This window comes from Saimiri boliviensis, chromosome 8 (assembly GCF_048565385.1).
Source record: "Saimiri boliviensis isolate mSaiBol1 chromosome 8, mSaiBol1.pri, whole genome shotgun sequence".
NCBI classification, from domain to species: Eukaryota; Metazoa; Chordata; class Mammalia; order Primates; family Cebidae; genus Saimiri; species Saimiri boliviensis.
This window is the reverse complement of record NC_133456.1, coordinates 23142488-23162923: the sequence shown is the minus strand read 5'-3', so window position 1 is coordinate 23162923 and position 20436 is coordinate 23142488. Positions and strand designations below refer to the sequence as shown.

The 20436-nt window shown below is 43.6% G+C and overlaps 1 protein-coding gene across 1 annotated transcript in view; it reads left to right on the top strand.

Moving 5' to 3' along the window:
• RAB7A (RAB7A, member RAS oncogene family) overlaps positions 1-20436 on the top strand; it is a 79381-nt gene that overhangs the window by 45729 nt on the left and 13216 nt on the right. The window contains exons 2-3 of the mRNA XM_003926141.4: positions 13559-13619; positions 16118-16244. Of these exons, the coding sequence (XP_003926190.1) occupies positions 13567-13619; positions 16118-16244 (180 nt within the window). The 5' untranslated portion in view covers positions 13559-13566. The remainder of the gene's footprint in view (positions 1-13558; positions 13620-16117; positions 16245-20436) is intronic.

Sequence of the window (20436 nt, the reverse complement as noted above, 5' to 3'; positions counted from 1 at the left end):
TGGGAGGCCGAGGCGGGTGGATCACAAGGTGGAGAGATCGAGACCATCCTGGTCAACATGGTGAAACCCCGTCTCTACTAAAAATACAAAAAAATTAGCTGGACATGGTGGCGCGTGCCTGTAATCCCAGCTACTCAGGAGGCTGAGGCAGGAGAATTGCCTGAACCCAGGAGGCAGAGGTTGCGGTGAGCCAAGATCGCGCCGTTGCACTCCAGCCTGGGTAACAAGAGCGAAAACCCGTCAAAAAAAAAAAGAGTCCAGGCAACATTTATTGTTGTTGCTGAGTCAGAGAATTCTCCTTGGCTAGAGTTGTTAGCTTGCCTTTTCCTGCTTAGTGGTACATATGAGATGTCAATAATGGACAAGAGGCTCAAAGTCTTCATTTGAGTAAGAGTGTCTTGTGCTAAGAATCTGCAGCCCTCAATCGAGCCCAAAAAAAAGGCACTTTAACAAAGGCAGTTACCCGAAATACGTATCTAAACAAAGACAGACTGGCATTTTCCGTCATCTCTTCCTTGGCCTCTGGGCATGTCTACTGTCCCTGCACTATTATTTACCAAATCCTCATGCTTCGGGCACTACTGGGATTAGAAACTTGGGGATGAAAGAGAGAATACCTTCAAGGAAAATTTGTTCCCTTCCCCCTTCCTGCACCCACCTCCTGCCCTAGCCCAGTTGGCTGAGACACAGGTAGTCATGATTCAAGTATGATTTTTTTTTTTTTTTTTGAGGTGGAGTTTCACTCTTGTTACCCAGGCTGGAGTGCAATGGCGCGATCTCGGCTCACCGCAACCTCCGCCTCCTGGGTTCAGGCAATTCTCCTGCCTCAGCCTCCTGAGTAGCTGGGATGACAGGCATGCGCCACCATGCCCAGCTAATTTTTTGTATTTTTAGTAGAGACGGGGTTTCACCATGTTGACCAGGATGGTTTCGCTCTCTTGACCTCGTGATCTACCCGCCTCGGCCTCCCAAAGTGCTGGGATTATAGGCTTGAGCCACCACGCCCGGCCACCAGCTAATTTTTTTTGTATTTTAGTAGAGACGAGGTTTCCCCATGTTGACCAGGATGGTCTCGATCTCTTGACCTTGTGATCCACCTGCCTCGGCCTCCCAAAGTGCTGGGATTACAGGCTTGAGCCACCACACCTGGCCTCAAGTATGATTTTTAAAAAGGTGTCCAGGCCTCAGATGCTCTTGGGTTTGAGGGAGTGGTGTCCAGGAAGACAGGCTCTTAACATTTTCTAGACCTCACCTGCCTCCTCTAGATGAGCAGGCTCCTGGGCAGAAAGAGCATTATATTAAGGAGTGAGGTGGGACCCTGTGGGAGGAATGGCAAGCCCACTTGAGACAAGCCATGTGGTGGCTGGGAACCAGGTGTATTCTGGATAAGGACTGTAAGGTTAGACTAGATATCTCCCTCACCTGGCTGCTTTTATGTGCCCACTCAGGCCTCTAACCTTGATGGAGCCATGCCTTTGGACCCTGTTTCTGCATTCCAGCTGTCTCATTGCCTGCCAAGCTAAGTTACTCCCCGCCCCAGCAACACGCATGCTCAGCTGCTCTCTAGACTTGATGCCTCAATGTTGTTCTTTCTCATTCCAGTTATTTAACATTTGCTTTCTGGGAACTTCTTTGAAGCTTGTTAAGGGATTGATAACCAGTAAAATGTCTTGACCGGTGATTTTTAACATGCCAAACACTTCTTTTTTTTTTTTTTTTTTTTTTTTTTTTTTTTGAGACAGAGTTTCGCTCTTGTTACCCAGGCTGGAGTGCAATGGCGCGATCTCGGCTCACCGCAACCTCCGCCTCCTGGGCTCAGGCAATTCTCTTGCCCCAGCCTCCTGAGTAGCTGGGATTACAGGCACGTGCCACCATGCCCAGCTAATTTTTTGCACTTTTAGTAGAGACGGGGTTTCACCATGTTGACCAGGATGGTCTCGATCTCTCGACCTCATGATCCACCCGCCTCGGCCTCCCAAAGTGCTGGGATTACAGGCTTGAGCCACCGCGCCCGGCCAGTGCCAAACACTTCTTTTTAGCCATTGTACATTCAGCTGTTTAGTCTTACTTTTGGAAATGTTTAGTATTTCTGTTGGTAGTGCTCTCTACTTTACTGTACTGTGCCATGATTATGTCATCTGGCCCACCAGACAGCAGATCTCTAAATGGCAGGTCCAGCCATCTCTTCTCTTTTGCTTTCTGTGTCTGGTGAATGCATGGAACATTCCTAATTTAGCGTGGGTATCTAGATAGACTTCAGCCATAAAATCCTAGCACAAACTAGTATTCCTTCAATTAACAATGGGCCAAAATATAACTAAATACCACTGTATCTTTAAGAATAGATTTGGTTGAGGCCACCTTAAACTTAGCATGTTTAAAATCAAACACAGTTCCTCCCCAGGAAACACCTCACTGTTTTACAGAGTTCTCTGATCTAAGAAATCCTCTTGGTCCCATGAGGCATAAATCCAGGCAACTTCCTTGGCATTTTTCCTCATTTCCCATACCCCTCCCAATCCAGTCCATCACTAGATACCATCCACTTTTATTTCATCCCCTTCCCTTCTGCTTTCACACTGGTCTAGTGCAGTCTTCTCTTGCCTGATGGTGGCAGCAGAGTCCACATTGTCCACTGCAGGGTCTCCTCCTCTCACCACTGCAGGCGGGCAGGGTGCTGGCTCTGCAGGATGAACATTGCTGCTTAGAAATCTCCATAAGTCAGGCTTCTCATTACTCTGTGGTTTTGGGACCTTAGTACAGCCCACTGTGTCCTCTGTGATCTGGCCCAGGCATATTATTTTCATTTCCCCCGGGCCTTGCATGTGCTGTTTGTTAAGCAAAACTCTTTGCTCTCTTTTCCTCCTTCAGATCTAGGTTCAGTTCTTCCTAGAGGAATCCTTCCCTAATTCTCCCAACTAAGGCAATGATCCTTAAAATAAACTTAACATGTCCTGATCACAGTAGTATTTTAAATTTTTGCATTTGGTATGATTTCTCCTTGTGGTTTTATGTCCATTTTTGCTCTTGATACATGTTTGATGAGTATAGTAAGATTAATAACATGATGATTGGTATTCCTAGGGTTTAAGAGTTCTATTCATAGCATGATCAGAAACCAAATATTAGAGTAGAGCTTCTTGAATCTGTAGAAGAGAGAACAAAATTAAATTTTTTCTTCTGGGCACAGTGGTATGTAGTCTCAGCCACTCAGGAGACTGAGACAGGAGGATCACTTGAGCCACAGGAGTTCTGGGTTTTAGCGCATTATACCAGTTGGGTATCTGCCTTAACTTGGCATCAGTAGAGAGACCTTTCAAAAGCAGGGGACCACCAGGTTGCCCTATGGTGGTCCTATGCGGATCAGTAGTGAGATTGCACCTGTAAAAAGCCACTGCACTCTAGCCTGGACAACATAGTGAAACCTGTCTCTTGACCATAAAAAAATTAAAAGAATTTTTTAGGCCGGGTGTAGTGGCTTACACGTGTAATCCCAGCACTTTGGGAGGCTGAGCTGGGCAGATCACAAGGTCAGTAGTTCAAGACCAACCTGGCCAATATGGTGAAACCTCATCTCTACTAAAAATACAGAAATTAGCCAGGTGTAGTGGCCTGCACCTGCAGTCCCAGCTACTTGGGAGGCTGCGGCAGAATTGCTTGAACCCTAGAGGGGAAGGTTGCAGTGAGTTGAGATCACGCCACTGCACTCCAGCCTGGGCAACAGAGGGAGACTGTCTGAAAACAAAAATTTTTTGTAAGATATTTGGTTAGCTCTTTGATATGCTTCTCTCACTAGATATTTTTATTTTAATGAAAGTGTTTATCCTGCTTCCCCCTCTTAATGTTTCTTTTTGAAGGCCTCTATCTTTTCCTTCTGAGTTTCCTCCTAGAGGTGGTAATTCTAAATGGAACAACAGACGAACAGCCTAATTCCTAAGATCCTTACAGTAAAATTTTTCTTGGAGCATACAAGTTATGCATTATCAATGGAATTTCAAGTCATATAAATTCTGGCATCTCAAAGTGGGGAGGGTAAAACCATAGAGTTGCTTAGGTAGAAATGGAGCTCTGTTAGAGGACCATGACTCAATAATGAGTTCCCTTTGGGGGTGGCAACAGAAGGGGACATTGTCTTACAGGTGGCTGTCTTTCATTCTATGCTGCCTGTGGGCTCTGTGGTCAAAAGGACAGTCCCTAAGGAGGTGTGGCCCTTCTCACTCCTGCGCCATGTCCTCCGCCAAGTTAGTAGAGTGGGACAGGGCATTTGTAGACCATCAGCTGCTGCAGAGTGTAATGGAAACTGGAGAAAGGAAAGTTTGCATTTGTTTTGGGCTCTGGGGAGGTCAGAGGAGGCCTCTCAATAAAGGCAGAATTTGTCCTGACAGGAAGGGAGGAAAAATAGTGACGAACAAATCCTGGTGCGCCAGGAGTGTAGAATCCAGACTTCAGGTTTGAGGGTTATTCTGAAATGTGGTTGTGTTGAGTTAAGATTGGCCAATTGCAGGGCATGGAAGGTGCTGTAGGACAGGGAGGTGACTTGAAGGAGAACAGAGTAATACAAACAAGGCAAAGGTTAGGAAAAAGGTCCAAATATTGCTTGCCTACCTCACTCTGAGCCTTGAAGTCCATGAGCTTTGAGGGCAGGATGACCGCTGGGTCTTCTGTCATGGTCATATACAGAACATGAAGTCTTAGAAGAAAATGAGATGGAGAGAGAGACATTTACCCATGTTTCATGCTGGTGAAAGTGTAGAATGTTACTTTGAAATCTGCTCAGAAGCCTACTACTTCTGAACTCCGTGTCCCTATGATGCTTCCTTTCCAGTGCTATATTTAGATCATATGTTCAATAAGTCACATTCTAGTAGGCAGAGACCCTCAGCAAACTGAGAGGCACATGGATGAAATGTATTCTGCTAATCCAAGAAATACTGAGTGATTAAAACGTGTGAGTCTGATCAGATTATGCCGACAGAGTGTATATATGTAGCTCCATCTCATAATTGAAAACATTGTGTGCTTAGCAGCAAGGAAAAGTTTGAGATTATCCATTTGCTGATTATCATGCAACCTTTTTTTTTTTTTTTTGAGATGGAGTTTCGCTCTTGTTACCCAGGCTGGAGTGCAATGGCACGATCTCGGCTCACCGCAACCTCCGCCTCCCGGGTTCAGGCAATTCTCCTGCCTCAGCCTCCTGAGTAGCTGGGATCACAGGCACGCACCACCATGCCCAGCTAATTTTTTGTATTTTTAGTAGAGACGGGGTTTCACCATGTTGACCAGGATGGTCTCGATCTCTCGACCTCGTGATCCACCAGCCTCGGCCTCCCAAAGTGCTGGGATTACAGGCTTGAGCCACCGCGCCCGGCCATCATGCAACCTTAATGTTAATAACATGGGGAGATAAGATGCAAAGTTATACGTGGTACATAACCTCAACCATTTGAAGGAAAACTGGAAAGACATGTACTCTAATACTAATAGTGATTGCTTCTGAGAGATGGAATTTTCAGTAGCTTTTTGTCTTTGCGTCATTCTTTTGTACCTTCCTGAGTTTTTTACAATTCCATACTATAATTAGGGTGGGTACAGTGCAGGGAGCAGAAAAGCCAACTGTGGTTAGGACCTAGCTGCTGCAGGCAGGCAACCTGGAAACACCAAGCAACTAAAAATATTAATGAGCTATAGAACATTAATTGGTTTAACTGTCATGGCTTTGTTGAGCCTTTAACATTTGTTTAAATATTTGTTCTGCTGTAATTACAGTGTTGGATTGGACATAACAGTGTAGATCAGAACAGCAGTTGTAGACTCTTCACATCAGTGGTTTCCAAACCTGGTATGTATGCCTGAATTGCCATAAAAGACTTGTTAAAAGTCCCAGCCCTCAGAGCCAGAACTCTTTTGGGTGAGAGCTGGTAGTGCAGAATGGCATGGTAGGGACTGGGCTGATACTTCTGGTAATTTCAGCTCTGCCACTTAATTGCTGTGTGACCCTGGATGTGATAAACACCTAGTTCAATTTCATCTTCTGCATTTTACATGGTTATTTTGATGGCTTTGCAGATATAGTCTTTCTCTTTATTTGCTGTCAACCATGGTCTGAAAATGTTAAATGGAAAATTCTAGAAATACTATTCATAAGTTTCTTTTTGTTTGTCTGCTTTTTGAGACAGAGGGTTGCTCTGTCACCCAGGCTGGAGGGCAGTGGAGCAATCAGAGCTCATTGGAGCCTTAAACTCCTGGGCTCAAGCCGTCTTCCCACCTTGGCCTTCTGAGTAAATGGGACTTACAGGAGTGTACCATCACACCAAGGTAATTTATTATATATTTATACAGACTGGGTCTCAGTATGTTGCCCAGGCTGGTCTCAAAACACCTGGCCTTAAGCAGTCTTCCTGCTTCAGCACTTCCAGAATGCTGGGATTACAGACATGAGCCACTGCACCCGGCCATAAGTTTTTGTTTGGATTAGCTTGATGAAAGCATGTGCCATCCCACCCAGGAAGTAAATCATCACTTTGTTCAGGGTTTCCACACCGTAGATGCTACCTGCCCGTTAGTCACTTAGTAACTGTCTTGGTTATCACATCAACGTTGCAATGCTTGTGTTCAAGTAACTCATATTTGACTTAATAATGGCCCCAAAGCACAAGATGCTGGCAATTTTGTTATGCCAAAGATAAGCTCTTGAAGTGTAAAGGTAAAAATTGTTGACTTAATTAGGAAAGTGAAAAAATCGTATGGTGAGAACAACTTTTCTATCCTTGAAATTGTGAAGAAGAAAAAAGAAAGTCATGCTAGTTTTGCTGTGGCACCTCATACTGCAAATGGTAAAGCCACAGTCTATGATAAGTGCTTAGTTACAATGGAAAAGGCATTACATTTGTAGGTGGAGGACATGAACATCATCAGTATGTTCTGACGGATGACAACTTTGGTACTTGCTGCATTTCAGGGATTCACTGAGGGTATTGGGGCCTGTCCCCCATGGATAAGTGGGGACTACTGTACTTAGCTTTCAATTCTTGGGTACTGCAACGCCGTAAAGCCTTCACCTCACGTGAGCTATTATCCTGTGTATCCATACAAAATTGTACCTGGAAGAATTCAGACTTTTGAATTGTCACCTGACCCCCAACTTCCTAGCCCTTCTCTGCTGTCCTCATTTTCACCACAGCAGTCTTTTGCCCTTCTCCTAGGTGCCACTGTGCATTCCTGGTCAGCCTCTTTCTGACACTGACTCTGCTGGCCCAGACCCTTCAACAATATTTTTCTTGACATTTTACCTGCTGATGTTTCCTTATTTTGTCTGCTTATGTAGCCATTTGGCTTCTCTGTGGCATAAATGAAGAAGGTGATGACTGTGGGCTAATAAAGGAAGATACCAGGTTTTGATTTGTTACGACATGAGAAACATTGTACTTGAAGAAAAGAATTGTTTCATCATCCGAATGCTGGTGGTTTCGCTCCGAGGAGCTTCTTCCAATGCACACTGGTGAGGTTTGGTTTGGTAGCAGAAGGAAAGAAATGTGTTCTGAATATACCTAACTCTAGACAAGGTTTAGAGGATATTAATATATGCATGGATTAATGGATATTACCTAAAATGCTTTCTTTGAAGGACCAGGTCTCAGAGACCTTTTGTAACTAACTTTTTCTTCCTTTCTACTCTGCTGGCTGCAGATTCTCCTGTGAGAGGAAGTGGTCTGTCCTTTAGAGAACTGTTTTCCAGTTAGAAATTTTAAACTTTGTATGCTTCTTTTATTTTTCAAGACATCATTTCGCTCTGTCGTCCACTCTGGAGTGCAGTGATGCAATCTCAGCTTACTGCAGCCCCCACCTCCTGGATTCAAGCAATTCTCCTGCCTTAGCTCCCCGAGTAGCTGGGATTATAGGTGTGCACCAACACACCCAGCTAATTTTTGTATTTTCAATAGAGATGGGGTTTTACCATGTGGGTCAGGCTGGTCTTGATATCCTGACCTCAAGTGATCTGCCTGCCTTGGCCTCTGAGAGGGCTGGGGTTAAAGGCATGAGTTACCATGCCTGGCCGTAGGCTTTTTTTTTGAGACGGAGTTTCACTCTTGTTACCCAGGCTGGAGTGCAATGGCGCCATCTCGGCTCACCGCAACCTCCGCCTCCTGAGTTCAGGCAATTCTCCTGCCTCAGCCTCCTGAGTAGCTGGGATTACAGGCACGTGCCACCATGCCCAGCTAATGTTTTGTATTTTTAGAAGAGACGGGGTTTCACCATGTTGACCGGGATGGTCTCGATCTCTCGACCTCGTGATCCACCCGCCTCGGCCTCCCAAAGTGCTGGGATTACAAGCTTGAGCCACCGCGCCCGGCCCGTAGGCTTTTAAAAAATAATTTGTCTTCAGAAATCCATGAAGATGGTAATAGAAATTGATAACAAAAGCAGAAATTGCTGGTGGACGTTTTGAAGCTAACTCTGCTTGGGCAGCTTCTTGTGGCAAAAGTTGCGTTTAGTTTGTTTTGTTCCTGGCTCTTTTCTAGAAATAGATGTCTCATTCTTGATCTGGGAGAACATTAAGTACAAAAATATACCTTTTAACTTTTGCCAATTTGAAGCCATCAATGTCCTGGTGAAAGATGTGGAATTGTTATGATTGGCTGTTTAGTATCATTTGCAACAACTCTGAAATGCTTAGCAAGCCCTGAGTGAAGGTGAAAATCTGTATTTAAGTGTAATCTGTCTTACATGATGAATGGAGATTTTTGTCATCGGAAATTTATTTGAAAAAAGTCAACAGATTAACATTTTTTCTCCAAAGTGGAGGTGGCTGTTTGAGTGTAAAGGTAATATGCTCCTCTCAGAGTCACAGTTAAATATAAAGAAACAAAAACATTTATAATCCCACCATATGAAACAGCTCACTAATATTTGTGTGTATTCCTTTCTGCTTCATGTGTAACCATTTTTACGTTTAAATATTTACTCCTCTGGGAATCTCTTGGGAGGAGATGTAGGGAATCTTAATTCTCACCAAAATTTTTCTGGCTCTTACCATTTAGTGAATTGTTCATCTTTTTGCCACTGAATTTTATAATTTCATATTTGTCAGAATTGTTCATTTCTGATGTCTCTTTCCTTGATCAGTTTAGTCCTATTCCAGCACCCTACTGTTAATACTGTATTTTTATAACATACTTTGCAAGATTGTAAGGGGAAGTCTCATCATTAGTGTTTTTGGGGAAGGAACATTTCTTGTGTATTTATTTTTATGAATAAAATTTTTTAAACTAAATTCTCCCCAGCTCGCCCCCCCGCGCTCCCACCCTCCCCCAAAAAACCAACCTGGACTTGTTTAAAAAGGCAGTAATGCAATGTTTTTTCATTAAGTCTTCCATACACTGTTTATTCAGGTTTGTTTTTCTCTGTAAAATTATCATTTTTCTCATTTAGGTCCTGTACTCCTGCTAACCACTATAATAGTCATGGTTGTATAAATTGGAAAAATCTTTCAGGAAAGTAAATTGGCAAAAATCATGAAAACATCGCTGCTGCTTCTTTTTTTTTTTTTTTTTTAAGATGGAGTTTTGCTCTTGTTGTGGACTGCAGTGGCCCAGTCTCAGCTCACTAAAACCTCCGCCTCCTGGGTTCAAGCGATTCTCCTGCCTCAGCCTCCTGAGTAGCTGGGATTAGGCACCCACCACCACGACTGACTAATTTTTTGTTTTTTTGGTAGAGATGGGGTTTCACCATGTTGGCCAGGCTGGTCTTGAACTTCTGGCCTCAGGTGATCTATCCTCCTTGGCCTCCCAAATTGCTGGGATTATTGGCGTGACCAACTTTGCTTTTGATTCAGTAACCCTATCCCTAAACAGTATCTGTGAGTTACAGTTGTCAAAACCTTTTCCTTGCATGAGAATTTGACTGTCGGTTAACTTTCTAGCTCTGTTTCCCTGGGAGCTAGATAAGGCAGAACATCACATTTGTTGCTGGGCTTGTTCCCTATGGTAAAATGTCCCCTGGTTGGTAAATTACATTTGGATAGGTACCTGATGGGCCACTAGGCTTGTGTTTCATGGAACATAGTGACTCTGCTGGGCATGTCCTTATGGGGATCCTAAGGAGCTGTCAGAAGAGATATTGGCACCCTCAAGATTGAGAATTCTAAGTCAGGATATTGAGTCAGCACAATCTCCCTGTGCCTGAGCCACTGTGTGGACTCTTGCAAGAACTGCTGCTGCTGATCACCTGCCACTGCCCTGCCTACCAGCTGTGTCTCTGTCCCAATCTTTCTCAGTGGACTTGTGCCAAATGTGGCCTGTGATAGTCTTGCGAGTCTGAATCTAGGAAGATCTGCCCACCCCTAAACCCCTCATAGGTGTTGCTATATCTCAAGGAAGTAATCCCATAGACAGAATTTCAAAGATGTTCTTGATAGCATTTTCCCAAAATTTTGATACATTAAATAAAGCAGGAATGGCTATTTAAATGCTTAATTCACTCAGAGGAACATTAGACATTAAGATTACAGTAACAGGGGCCAGGTGCGGTGGCTCAAGCCTGTAATCCCAGCACTTTGGGAGGCCGAGGCGGGTGGATCACGAGGTCAAGAGATCGAGACCATCCTGGTCAACATGGTGAAACCCCGTCTCTACTAAAAATACAAAACATTAGCTGGGCGTGGTGGCACGTGCCTGTAATCCCAGCTACTCAGGAGGCTGAGGCAGGAGAATTGCCTGAACCCAGGAAGTGGAGGTTGCGGTGAGCCGAGATCGCGCCATTGCACTCCAGCCTGGGTAACAAGAGTGAAACTCCATCTCAAAGAAAAAAAAAAAAAAAAAAAAAGATTACAATAACATCCAGGTGAAGTCTACTACCAAAAAAAAAAAAAGGAAAAAAAGACTGCAATAACAATAATATAATCAGTATTGGAAACAAGGATGAGTAACAATGTGGGAAGAACAAAATACAAATTGTCTGCTGGGATGTGTTGCACCAGCTGAAGAGTTGGGATTTCAGTGGTTTCAGGGCAGTGTTCTTGGGCAATTTCTGGGATTACTGTGACTGGGGTTTGCATATGAGGAGGGCAACTGTGGTGTTGTGTTCTGATGCCCAAGAGGGTCGGCCACCTAAGTTAGCCTCATGGTGACTGCCTTGTGACATGTGTGAGCAGAGATGGCAAAAGGAAGGAAACAAACATGTAATCTGTCCTGTGGGAGTGTGGAGGTTTAAGTGTATTTCCTGTTTCTTTTCTTTTCAATATTATTAAACTACATTGATACACCAGTGAAATTTATTAACAAACCAAGTTACGAAGTGTTTGCTTTGGTAGCATATATACAAACCAAGTTATGCAAATCCCTTATCCCATTCTCAAAATTAGTAACTTTCATAAATATTCTCAGTATCTTTGCAAATCTTTTCATTTTCTTTTTATTTCTTTTTTTATTTTATTTTTTGGAGACAGTCTTGCTTTGTTGCCCAGGCTGGAGTACAGTGGTGTGATCTCGGCTCATTGCAACCTTTGTCTCCTGGATTTAAGCAATTCTCCTGCCTCAGCCTCCCGAGTAGCTGGGACTACAGGTGCACATCACCATGCCCAACTAATTTTTTGTATTTTTAGTAGAGATGGAGTTGCACTGTGTTGTCCAGGCTGGTCTTGAACTACCGACCTCAGGTGATCCACCTGCCTCAGCCTCCCAAAGTGCTGGGATTACAGGTGTGAGCCACTGTGCCTGGCCTTTTTATCCCGTTTCTTAATATGCATTTCTTTGGATTTGAAACTTGTCCCCACTGTCGTCGTCTGATCTCTATGTTGAAATGTAATACCAGACCTTAGAGTGAGACATTTAAACTTTGACCGGTCAAAGCGGTCCCTAGGGAGGCAGGTAAGGAATAGTGGGGCTCCACATATAATGGATAGTTTGAGGTATATCTCTCAGTGCTGATTATGTTGGAAGACAGAACTCCAAGTCATCTTATACTACTAACTAGCACTTGTAGGAACTTTCTAGATGAATGCTGGTAGGCTGAAATAACAGTGTCTTCACAGTCCAGCCATGGGCATGAGGCTTTTGGCAGAAAAATAGCTTGACCGTTTGTGTAGGTCATGGGACCTGGGGTATGTGTCTAGCAAACCATCCTCTAGTCTGGCTCCTATTCCCATACCGTTCCTATAGCCAGAAACAGACTCTGAAGCCATCAAGGATGGTCACTTTCAAGAGGATAGGCCTTATTACCAAATCCTGCCCTGTAGGACAGTAGTCAGGTCTGATACTTTCTTTTAGTTAGTGGTCTTGGGTATAATACCACCTGTTAAGAGAGAGCAGTTCACAGCTAAGCATCTGGAAAGAGGTGGATAGCCTGATTACCCTGCCTAGGTACTGTGATCTGCTGCTTCTCTCTCTGTCTTCTGGACTCTGTGTTGTGTTACTCATCTCTGTATTTGGCATACCTTAAGATGGTGGCAGCCAGTATTTACTAATCATCTACTGTATTCTAGTCACTGTCCTCAGCATTTTATTCATTCAGTCTTCACAGCATTCTTAGGACATAAGGACTATTATTTCCATATTCCCTATTCCAGCAGAAAAATTAAATAACTGGCTCAAGGTCATATAGGTAAATTAATAAGCGGCAACACCAGAATAGAAATCCCTGTGGCCTGGGTTCTTATCTGCTGCTTAAGTCACTCCCACTGTAGGCACTGCTCTCAGTCTTGCCTTCAAAAACTAGGTGGTTAAAGAGGAAACTAACAAGTGGTCCTTCTGAGACCCATTCATTTTCTGGAAGTCACTGAGTCAGACCCTGGCAAATGAGAGGCAGTTAACAGCAAGAGTCCTGTCTTGGTGAGTAGATAGACCATGCTGTGACAAGTGCTGCAAGACAGTTGAGCAAAGATCAGCCATTTCTCACATCTTCTGGTCAGGAGTAGACAGGGCTGCCTGAAAGATTTTTTGGAAAAGGATAGTCCCTAGAGCCGCAGAATCAAGTACTACTCAGTAGTAACCAACATTTAATAAATTTGTACTTGGCATTGAGCATACAGTGGGGAGTAAAACTGTCTTAGTGGAGATTATTAGAAAGGAAAGAGAACAAATGAATACAGTACATAAAAACGTCAATTAGCAGTAAGTGCTCTGAAGAAAAAGCAAGCAGAGTAACAGGTTAGAGAGCAGATGAGGGGTTATGCTGCTTTAGATAAAGCGATTACCTCTTTGAGAAAATGATACTGAAGCAGTGACCTGAATAAAGCAAGGACCCAGCTGTTGAGCAAGTTGGAGCATTAATTGAGATTGCCAATCCATTCAATTGATCCATTGCCCAAGCGAGAGAATACGTTCTCTGCAACAGCTCGCTGGGGCGGGATGGGCTTGTCATGCTGTTCTGCCTAGCTCTTGGGTCCAGAGTTCTGGTGAGTGGTGCTGTTCTTTGTCAGGGCCCCCTGAGTGGAAAGAAGATAACTAGCAGGAATGCTCAGGGCCCTGCACTCCAGGGGCTACCCAGACGCTTGTGCCAAGGGAAGTGTTTTGCCTTGGTGTTTTCATCACACTCACAGTGATTTCTCCTTTTCCCCCTTTAGTTTGAAGGATGACCTCTAGGAAGAAAGTGTTGCTGAAGGTTATCATCCTGGGAGATTCTGGGTAAGTTTCTTATGATTCGAGCTAACAGATTGGCTCAGAGCTAAGCCTCAGTGCTGCGGACCCCACACCCTCTATGCTGCCACTTCCTGCTTTCATAGTGGAGGCTTAGGACCATACAGGTTTCCCTGCATGGCAGAAATTTAGATGATCCCTTGTTATGTAAATTTTTGTTCTCTGGTTTTTAGCATGATTTTTATGGAGAACAGATGACTATTTGAACTCACCTAAGGATACACATTTTCATGGAATCCCTTTTCTCCAAGCTGGCCCGGCTGGGGAGTCTTGCTTAAGTAGATTTATTGCCATTGGCATCTGGCCTAGCAAATGTGTGTTCTGAGTGTACCATACAGTATCCTCCTGCTGCTGTGCCTGCTTCAGGTCTATCTGCAAAGGAGCCTGGGATGGCAGAACTGGGTTCTGATTCTAGGTGTGCCACTAACCATATAGCTAACTCTAATGGCTCTTAAGATTCTGAGGTAGGTGGGGTAAGGTGGCTCATGCCCATAATCCCAGTGCTTTGGAGGCTGAGGGGAGGATTGCTTGAGCCTATAAAAACAAATGTAGCCAGGTGCTGTACCTGTATTCTGAGCTGCTGGGAAGGCTGAGGCAAGAGGTTGGCTTGAACCTAGGAGTTTGAGGCTGCAGCAAGCTGTGATCCTGCCATGGCACTTCCGCGTGAGTGACAGAGCAAGACCCTACCTCTTAAAAAGATTCTGTGGTAGGCTTTTCAGCCTTGGCATCTGAAAGGCCATGAAAGCTTTGACTCATTGGAGGCTTATGTATTTTTAAAATAATAACACTAACAAATGCAGGCATGCTTCTTTATTCCAAAGTCCCCTGCCCTTCCTTTGAAAAGCTAGAGGTTTTTCTATCTTGACTGGCTTATTTGTCTCACATGAGGAACCTTTTTTTGTGTGTATATGAGAGATAGGGTCTTCCTCTGTTTGTTGCCCACACTAGAGTGCAGTGGTGTAATCACAGCTCACTGCAGCCTCGATCTCCTGGGCTCAAGCGACCCTCCCATCTCAGCCTCCAGAGTAGCTGGGACCACAAGTATGTGCCACCACTCCTGGTTAAATTTTTATATTTTTTGTAGAAACAGGGTTTCACCATATTGCCCAGGCTGGTCTCAAACTCCTGCACTGAAGTGATCGATCCACTTGCCTTGACTTTCCAAAGTGCTGGGATTAGAGGCTTGAGCCACCATGCCCAGCCTTCAAAGAACCTTTTATTCACCAGCATTTGTCCAGCCTCAGACCAGTGGGCTAGGGCTCAGATTTGTGCTCTCTATCCTACCCCGCAATTCCATTCCCATCTGGATGGAAAGATAGTGCTTTTAGGCCTGCCTTTCTCTAACTTGTACAGAAAAGTTTCACCAAGCCCTTGTTCGATTCCAGATTTTACCGCTTCTTCTCTTGGAGATTCTGGCTCAGATGGTCTGGGTTGGAGATCACTGCCATAGGCTGTCTGGGTACCTCCAGGTTCTTTAATACGAATATGAATGTGTTCCTTTCTGGCAAAGGAAGGTGCCATCACTGACTATGGGGAAGGTTTTTGCATTATCTTTAGGTTGCCCTAACCTCATTACACAAAAATCACACATTGTCTCTTGCTGAGTTTTTTACTGGAAAACATATTTGGAGGAGCATTCTTTGAGGTAGCTTTGGTTTGGTGATATATTGGTGCTTTTTCTGCTTCAGATTTTAAACTTTAAGCAGCAAAATTGTCTGAGTAGTGTATGTTTGCTCGAAGCCAAGGTCTTCCTCCTGGTGTTACTTCATAAAGCTAAATAGCCACTAAATGTAGAAACATCTAAGATAGCAGAGATACTGTTGGAATAGCAGAGCAATCTTATTAGTGCAGCTTCTTTTAGAAGGAGTATATTTGCTGGTATCCTTCTAGAATGGAAAAAATACTAGACTCTACCATTTGACCTGGCTCTGTCACAACATGTAAGCAGCTTTTCCATATCTGCCCCACATCTGTACCCTGTATTTTTACCCAGAGAGAACACACAAAACTTCAAAAGTATAATGCTGAGAAGGCTTCTGGCATTGCCCTTTGCTGTGAGGGCAATTCCTTGTCCCTCAGGTCAGGCAGATTATTTTTATTTATTTATTTATTTTTTTGAGACAGAGTCTCACTGTGTCATCTAGGCTGGAGTGCAGCGGTGCGATCTCAGCTCACTACAACCTCTGCCTCCCAGCTTCAAGCAATTCTCCTGCCTCAGCTCCCAAGTAGCTGGGACGATAGGCACTTGTCACCATGCCTGGCTAATTTTTGTATTTTTAGTAGAGATAGGGTTTCACCTTATTGGCCAGGCTGGTCTCGAGCTCCTAACCTTGTGATCTGCCCACCTCGGCCTCCCAAAGTGCTGGGATTATAGGTGTGAGCCATTGCGCCCTGCCAGGCAGATTCTTTTAAATGCTTCAAGTATCCATGTCAGTTTCAGGACCCTCCTATTTGTCATTACACTTGTGGTTTTTCTCCAATTTCAGAGTCGGGAAGACATCACTCATGAACCAGTATGTGAATAAGAAATTCAGCAATCAGTACAAAGCCACAATAGGAGCTGACTTTCTGACCAAGGAGGTGATGGTGGATGACAGACTAGTCACAATGCAGGTAAGCATATGTCTTGGCTGTGCTAATCAGGCCTTGACAGTTCATTTAGTCTTAATCTTTCCTCATGCGTAGACATTTTCCTTCCCTGTTACTCAAGTCTTACTATTCTATTTGTAGATAATTGGCTGGCACTCGGTGAAATTTGAATCTCAGATAAATAGTGAATACTTTTTTTTTTTTTTTGAGACGGAGTTTCGCTCTTGTTACCCAGGCTGGAGTGCAATGGCGCGATCTCGGCTCACTGCAACCTCCGCCTCCCGGGCTCAGGCAATTCTCCTGCCTCAGCTTCCTGAGTAACTGGGATTACAGGCACGCACCACCATGCCCAGCTAATTTTTTGTATTTTTAGTAGAGACGGGGTTTCACCATGTTGACCAGGATGGTCTCGATCTCTTGACCTCGTGATCCACCCGCCTCGGCCTCCCAAAGTGCTGGGATTACAGGCTTGAGCCACCGCGCCCGGCAATAGTGAATACTTTTTAGTATACCTCTCGTATGTCCCAGATATTACTTGCTAAGACACACTAAAATTTCTGCTTTAAAAAAAAAAAAAAAAGCTTAGATTTATCCTTTCTTGTTTTTGTTGTTGTCTTAGGTTTTATTTTTTGCTAAATTTGGTAACCTACAGGTCTCTGTCTTGAGTCTCTTTTGACATCCTTGCCCAGTGCTTTAGGTGAACATCTTTATGCCTCCCCTCAGTAGTGAGACATAAAGTTGTTTTTTTTTTTTGTTTTTTTTTTTTTTTTGAAACGGAGTTTCGCTCTTGTTACCCAGGCTGGAGTGCAATGGCGCGATCTCGGCTCACCGCAACCTCCGCCTCCTGGGCTCAGGCAATTCTCCTGCCTCAGCCTCCTGAGTAGCTGGGATTACAGGCACGCGCCACCACGCCCAGCTAGTTTTTTTGTATTTTTACTAGAGACGGGGTTTCACCATGTTGACCAGGATGGTCTCGATCTCTCGACCTCATGATCCACCCGCCCCGGCCTCCCAAAGTGCTAGGATTACAGGCTTGAGCCACCGCGCCCGGCCTTTACTTTTTATTTCATACATAATTTTGAGAATTGTGTTTCTATTGAGCCAATCTGTTTTTTTTTCATGTATCAGCTTATTAATTTTTCAAGGGTTTCCCTTTCAACAGTTAGGATAAGATACAGATTCTTTCATGTGACTTTTTGAAAATACTTCACATTCTGGCTGTAAACTATTACTCACTTTTTTCTCCCCCATTAAGTCATTTTGTTTGTATATGTGTATTACATCCCTAGAAAAGAAACTCCTGAAGGATACCTTGAGCCCAGGATTTGGAGGCTGCAGTGAGCTATGGCTGCTTCATTATACTCCAGGCTAGGTGACAGAGTGAGACCCTGTCTCTAAATTTAAAAAACAAACACAAACAAACAAATCCCAGGATTTTCCCTCCTGTGTTTTCATCTCTTTATTCATGGTACATGATGCCAGCTCAGGTTGTCAGTAAAACCTCACTTTGAAACCAAACTTGGGGTAAGAGTAGATTATTCTGTCACTTTTCTAGATCTTTGAGTTACACATCAAATCTGGGGCCAATCATTCCAGGGACAGGTTTAACTTGCCTATGAGAGTCGCAGTAATTTTCTTGGCTCTGTGGTCACCAGTGATTTCAAATTTGTCCATATGATCGTGTTTCATCTTCACAGTTAGAACCAGACCATGACTTTGGAGCATAGTCTAATAATAATAACCTGATGTTTGCCCTTGAGAGCATCAACCAAGACATTCACGTATACCATTATGGAGGCATGGAAAGATGGCAGAAATAGCTATTACTCACTTTTTTTTTGGTCTCCTTCCAGTGCTTCCAAATCATGTGCTGGTCTTACAGACCTGTGTTAGTGGATGTGGCTCTGTTTCCAGCAGGGCCTTACACCCACCTGAAATCTCCAACTTTTAGCTCAGATCTTTTTTTTTTTTTTTGAGACGGAGTTTTGCTCTTGTTACCCAGGCTAGAGTGCAATGGCACGATCTCAGCTCACCGCAACCTCCGCCTCCTGGGTTCAGGCAGTTCTCCTGCCTCAGCCTCCTGAGTAGCTGGGATTACAGGTATGCGCCACCATGCCCAGCTAATTCTTTGTATTTTTAGTAGAGACGGGGTTTCACCATGTTGACCAGGATGGTCTAGATCTCTTGACCTCGTGATCCACCCGCCTCGGCCTCCCAAAGTGCTGGGATTACAGGTTTGAGCCACTGCGCCTGGCCAGCTCAGATCTTTTGAGACTTCTGTCTCTGTGGCAGTTGTTCTTTCCTGTATACTTCTAGAGGCAGATACAATTCTAATCCCATTGTAGTCCTAGCAGGTACCTGGCAAATAGGGGAGGCTCACTGAAACGTGTGAATGATGTAAGTTAGAGGTAGAAGTTGGAACATGTGTTGACCTCAAGCTATGGCACGCCCCTAGAGGATCAGGATTCCTTTAACAATTGACTCACACTTCTAGAACAGAGCTAGTATGAACCTCCCATCCTCACCTCACCTATACACATACATCTAGAGATCTTTAAAATGTAACTGTAGTTTAAGCAAGTCAAGCTTGATAGTAAGACTGGGAAACTTCAGCCCAAGGAATTGGCAAAGCTTGTGTCTGAAGTTGTTGCAGAATCTCAGTCCCACTATCCACGTGTATAGACATCTTTGTCTCAAAGGATTTAACATAAACAAATAAAAATAAAAATCTGTCATTGCTGGCAAAAACAAGGGTAAGACCACTCTGTAGGGATATTTACTACCACAGGAGAGAAGATGAGTTCATAGCCACATGAGGAAATAATGTACCACAGAGATGTTCACAATGACTAGAGATGTTCTAAAAAGAAATAGAAACCATAATGGAAAGGGGATACTATAAAAAATAAGGATATGGAAAACTTGGAACTTAGAAGTGAAAAAATAGTATTGAAATAAACTAAATGAACAGTTAAACTGTAGATTAAATGCAGCTGAAAAAAGCAATAAGCCATAAGAGCGGAGCAGATTTTCTAAAAGAAGACTTAAAATTGTAGGACACCTAAAAGAAAATCTTAAGAGCAGATATAGAAAAAAAAGATGTGACTTAATAAAGGAACAACAGACTGACGAATTCTTAACAGAAGGCAGAAGGGAGTAGAGTAACTTCAGGGAACTGGGCTAAAGGCCCATCTGAAGATTGTCCATGTGTACCAGCAAGACTCAGAATACCTCTTACTCAGGGAAAAATAGAACTTCTACAACTGAGCTATGGTTTTGATAGCCGTGTGGGCCAGGGGATTCAGAAATCAGAGCCCAGCCCTTACAGGGTTGGGAGTCGTCCTAACAATCCCATCTGTACCACTAAGCTCTAGGATCTTGGGGCGCTGCACTCCTGAAGTAAACCCTATCAGGAGATCCACAGGGCACTGAATGAAGTGAGGAAAGAGTGGAAAAAGATAACAAGTTCCCAAGAGGTTGAAGCAAAAGGATGGCCCTTGTGCTTTTGCAGCCAGCTTCAGATACTAGAAGTAAATGAAAATCATTGTCTCTGGACAAAGGCATCATTATCCTAGATCTTGAGGGATCCCCATGTGTTTTTCGAGGGCTTTTAGCAGCTTGCAATAAACAATAATCAAAATAAGAAAACAGGGCACCACAAGAAACCAGTGGAAACTTCCCTGGTAATTCCATAGTGTTTTTGTAAAGAAATAAGGAGGATACAGAGTTTCAGTTATATGAAATGAATAAATCTTAGAGATCTGTACAGCATCGTTCCTATAGTCAATACTGTATTATACACTTAAAAATTTGCATACTGGATGCAGTGGCTCATGCCTGTATTCCTAGTGCTTTGGGAGGCCAAGAGAGGAGTTAAAGACTAGCCTGGGCAAAATAGTGACACTTCATCTCTACAAAAAAAATTAGCAAAAAGAATTTGCTAAGAGGTTCTTATTTTAAGTGTTCTTATCACAAAAAATAATAAGAGGATGGGAGAAACCTTTTGATGGGTAGGTTTGTGGCCTACATTGTGGCAATAGCTTTCTCTCCAAACTCACCGAGTTGTATGCATTAGATGTGTTCCACCTTTGTATGTCACCCGTATCTCACTAAAGGGGCTTTGGTTAAAGATAAGATAATCTTTTATCTGCAGAGAAGAAACTAAACAGTTAACATTGATTTGGGTAGAAAACACAAGTCATTGAACTTGTGAAAA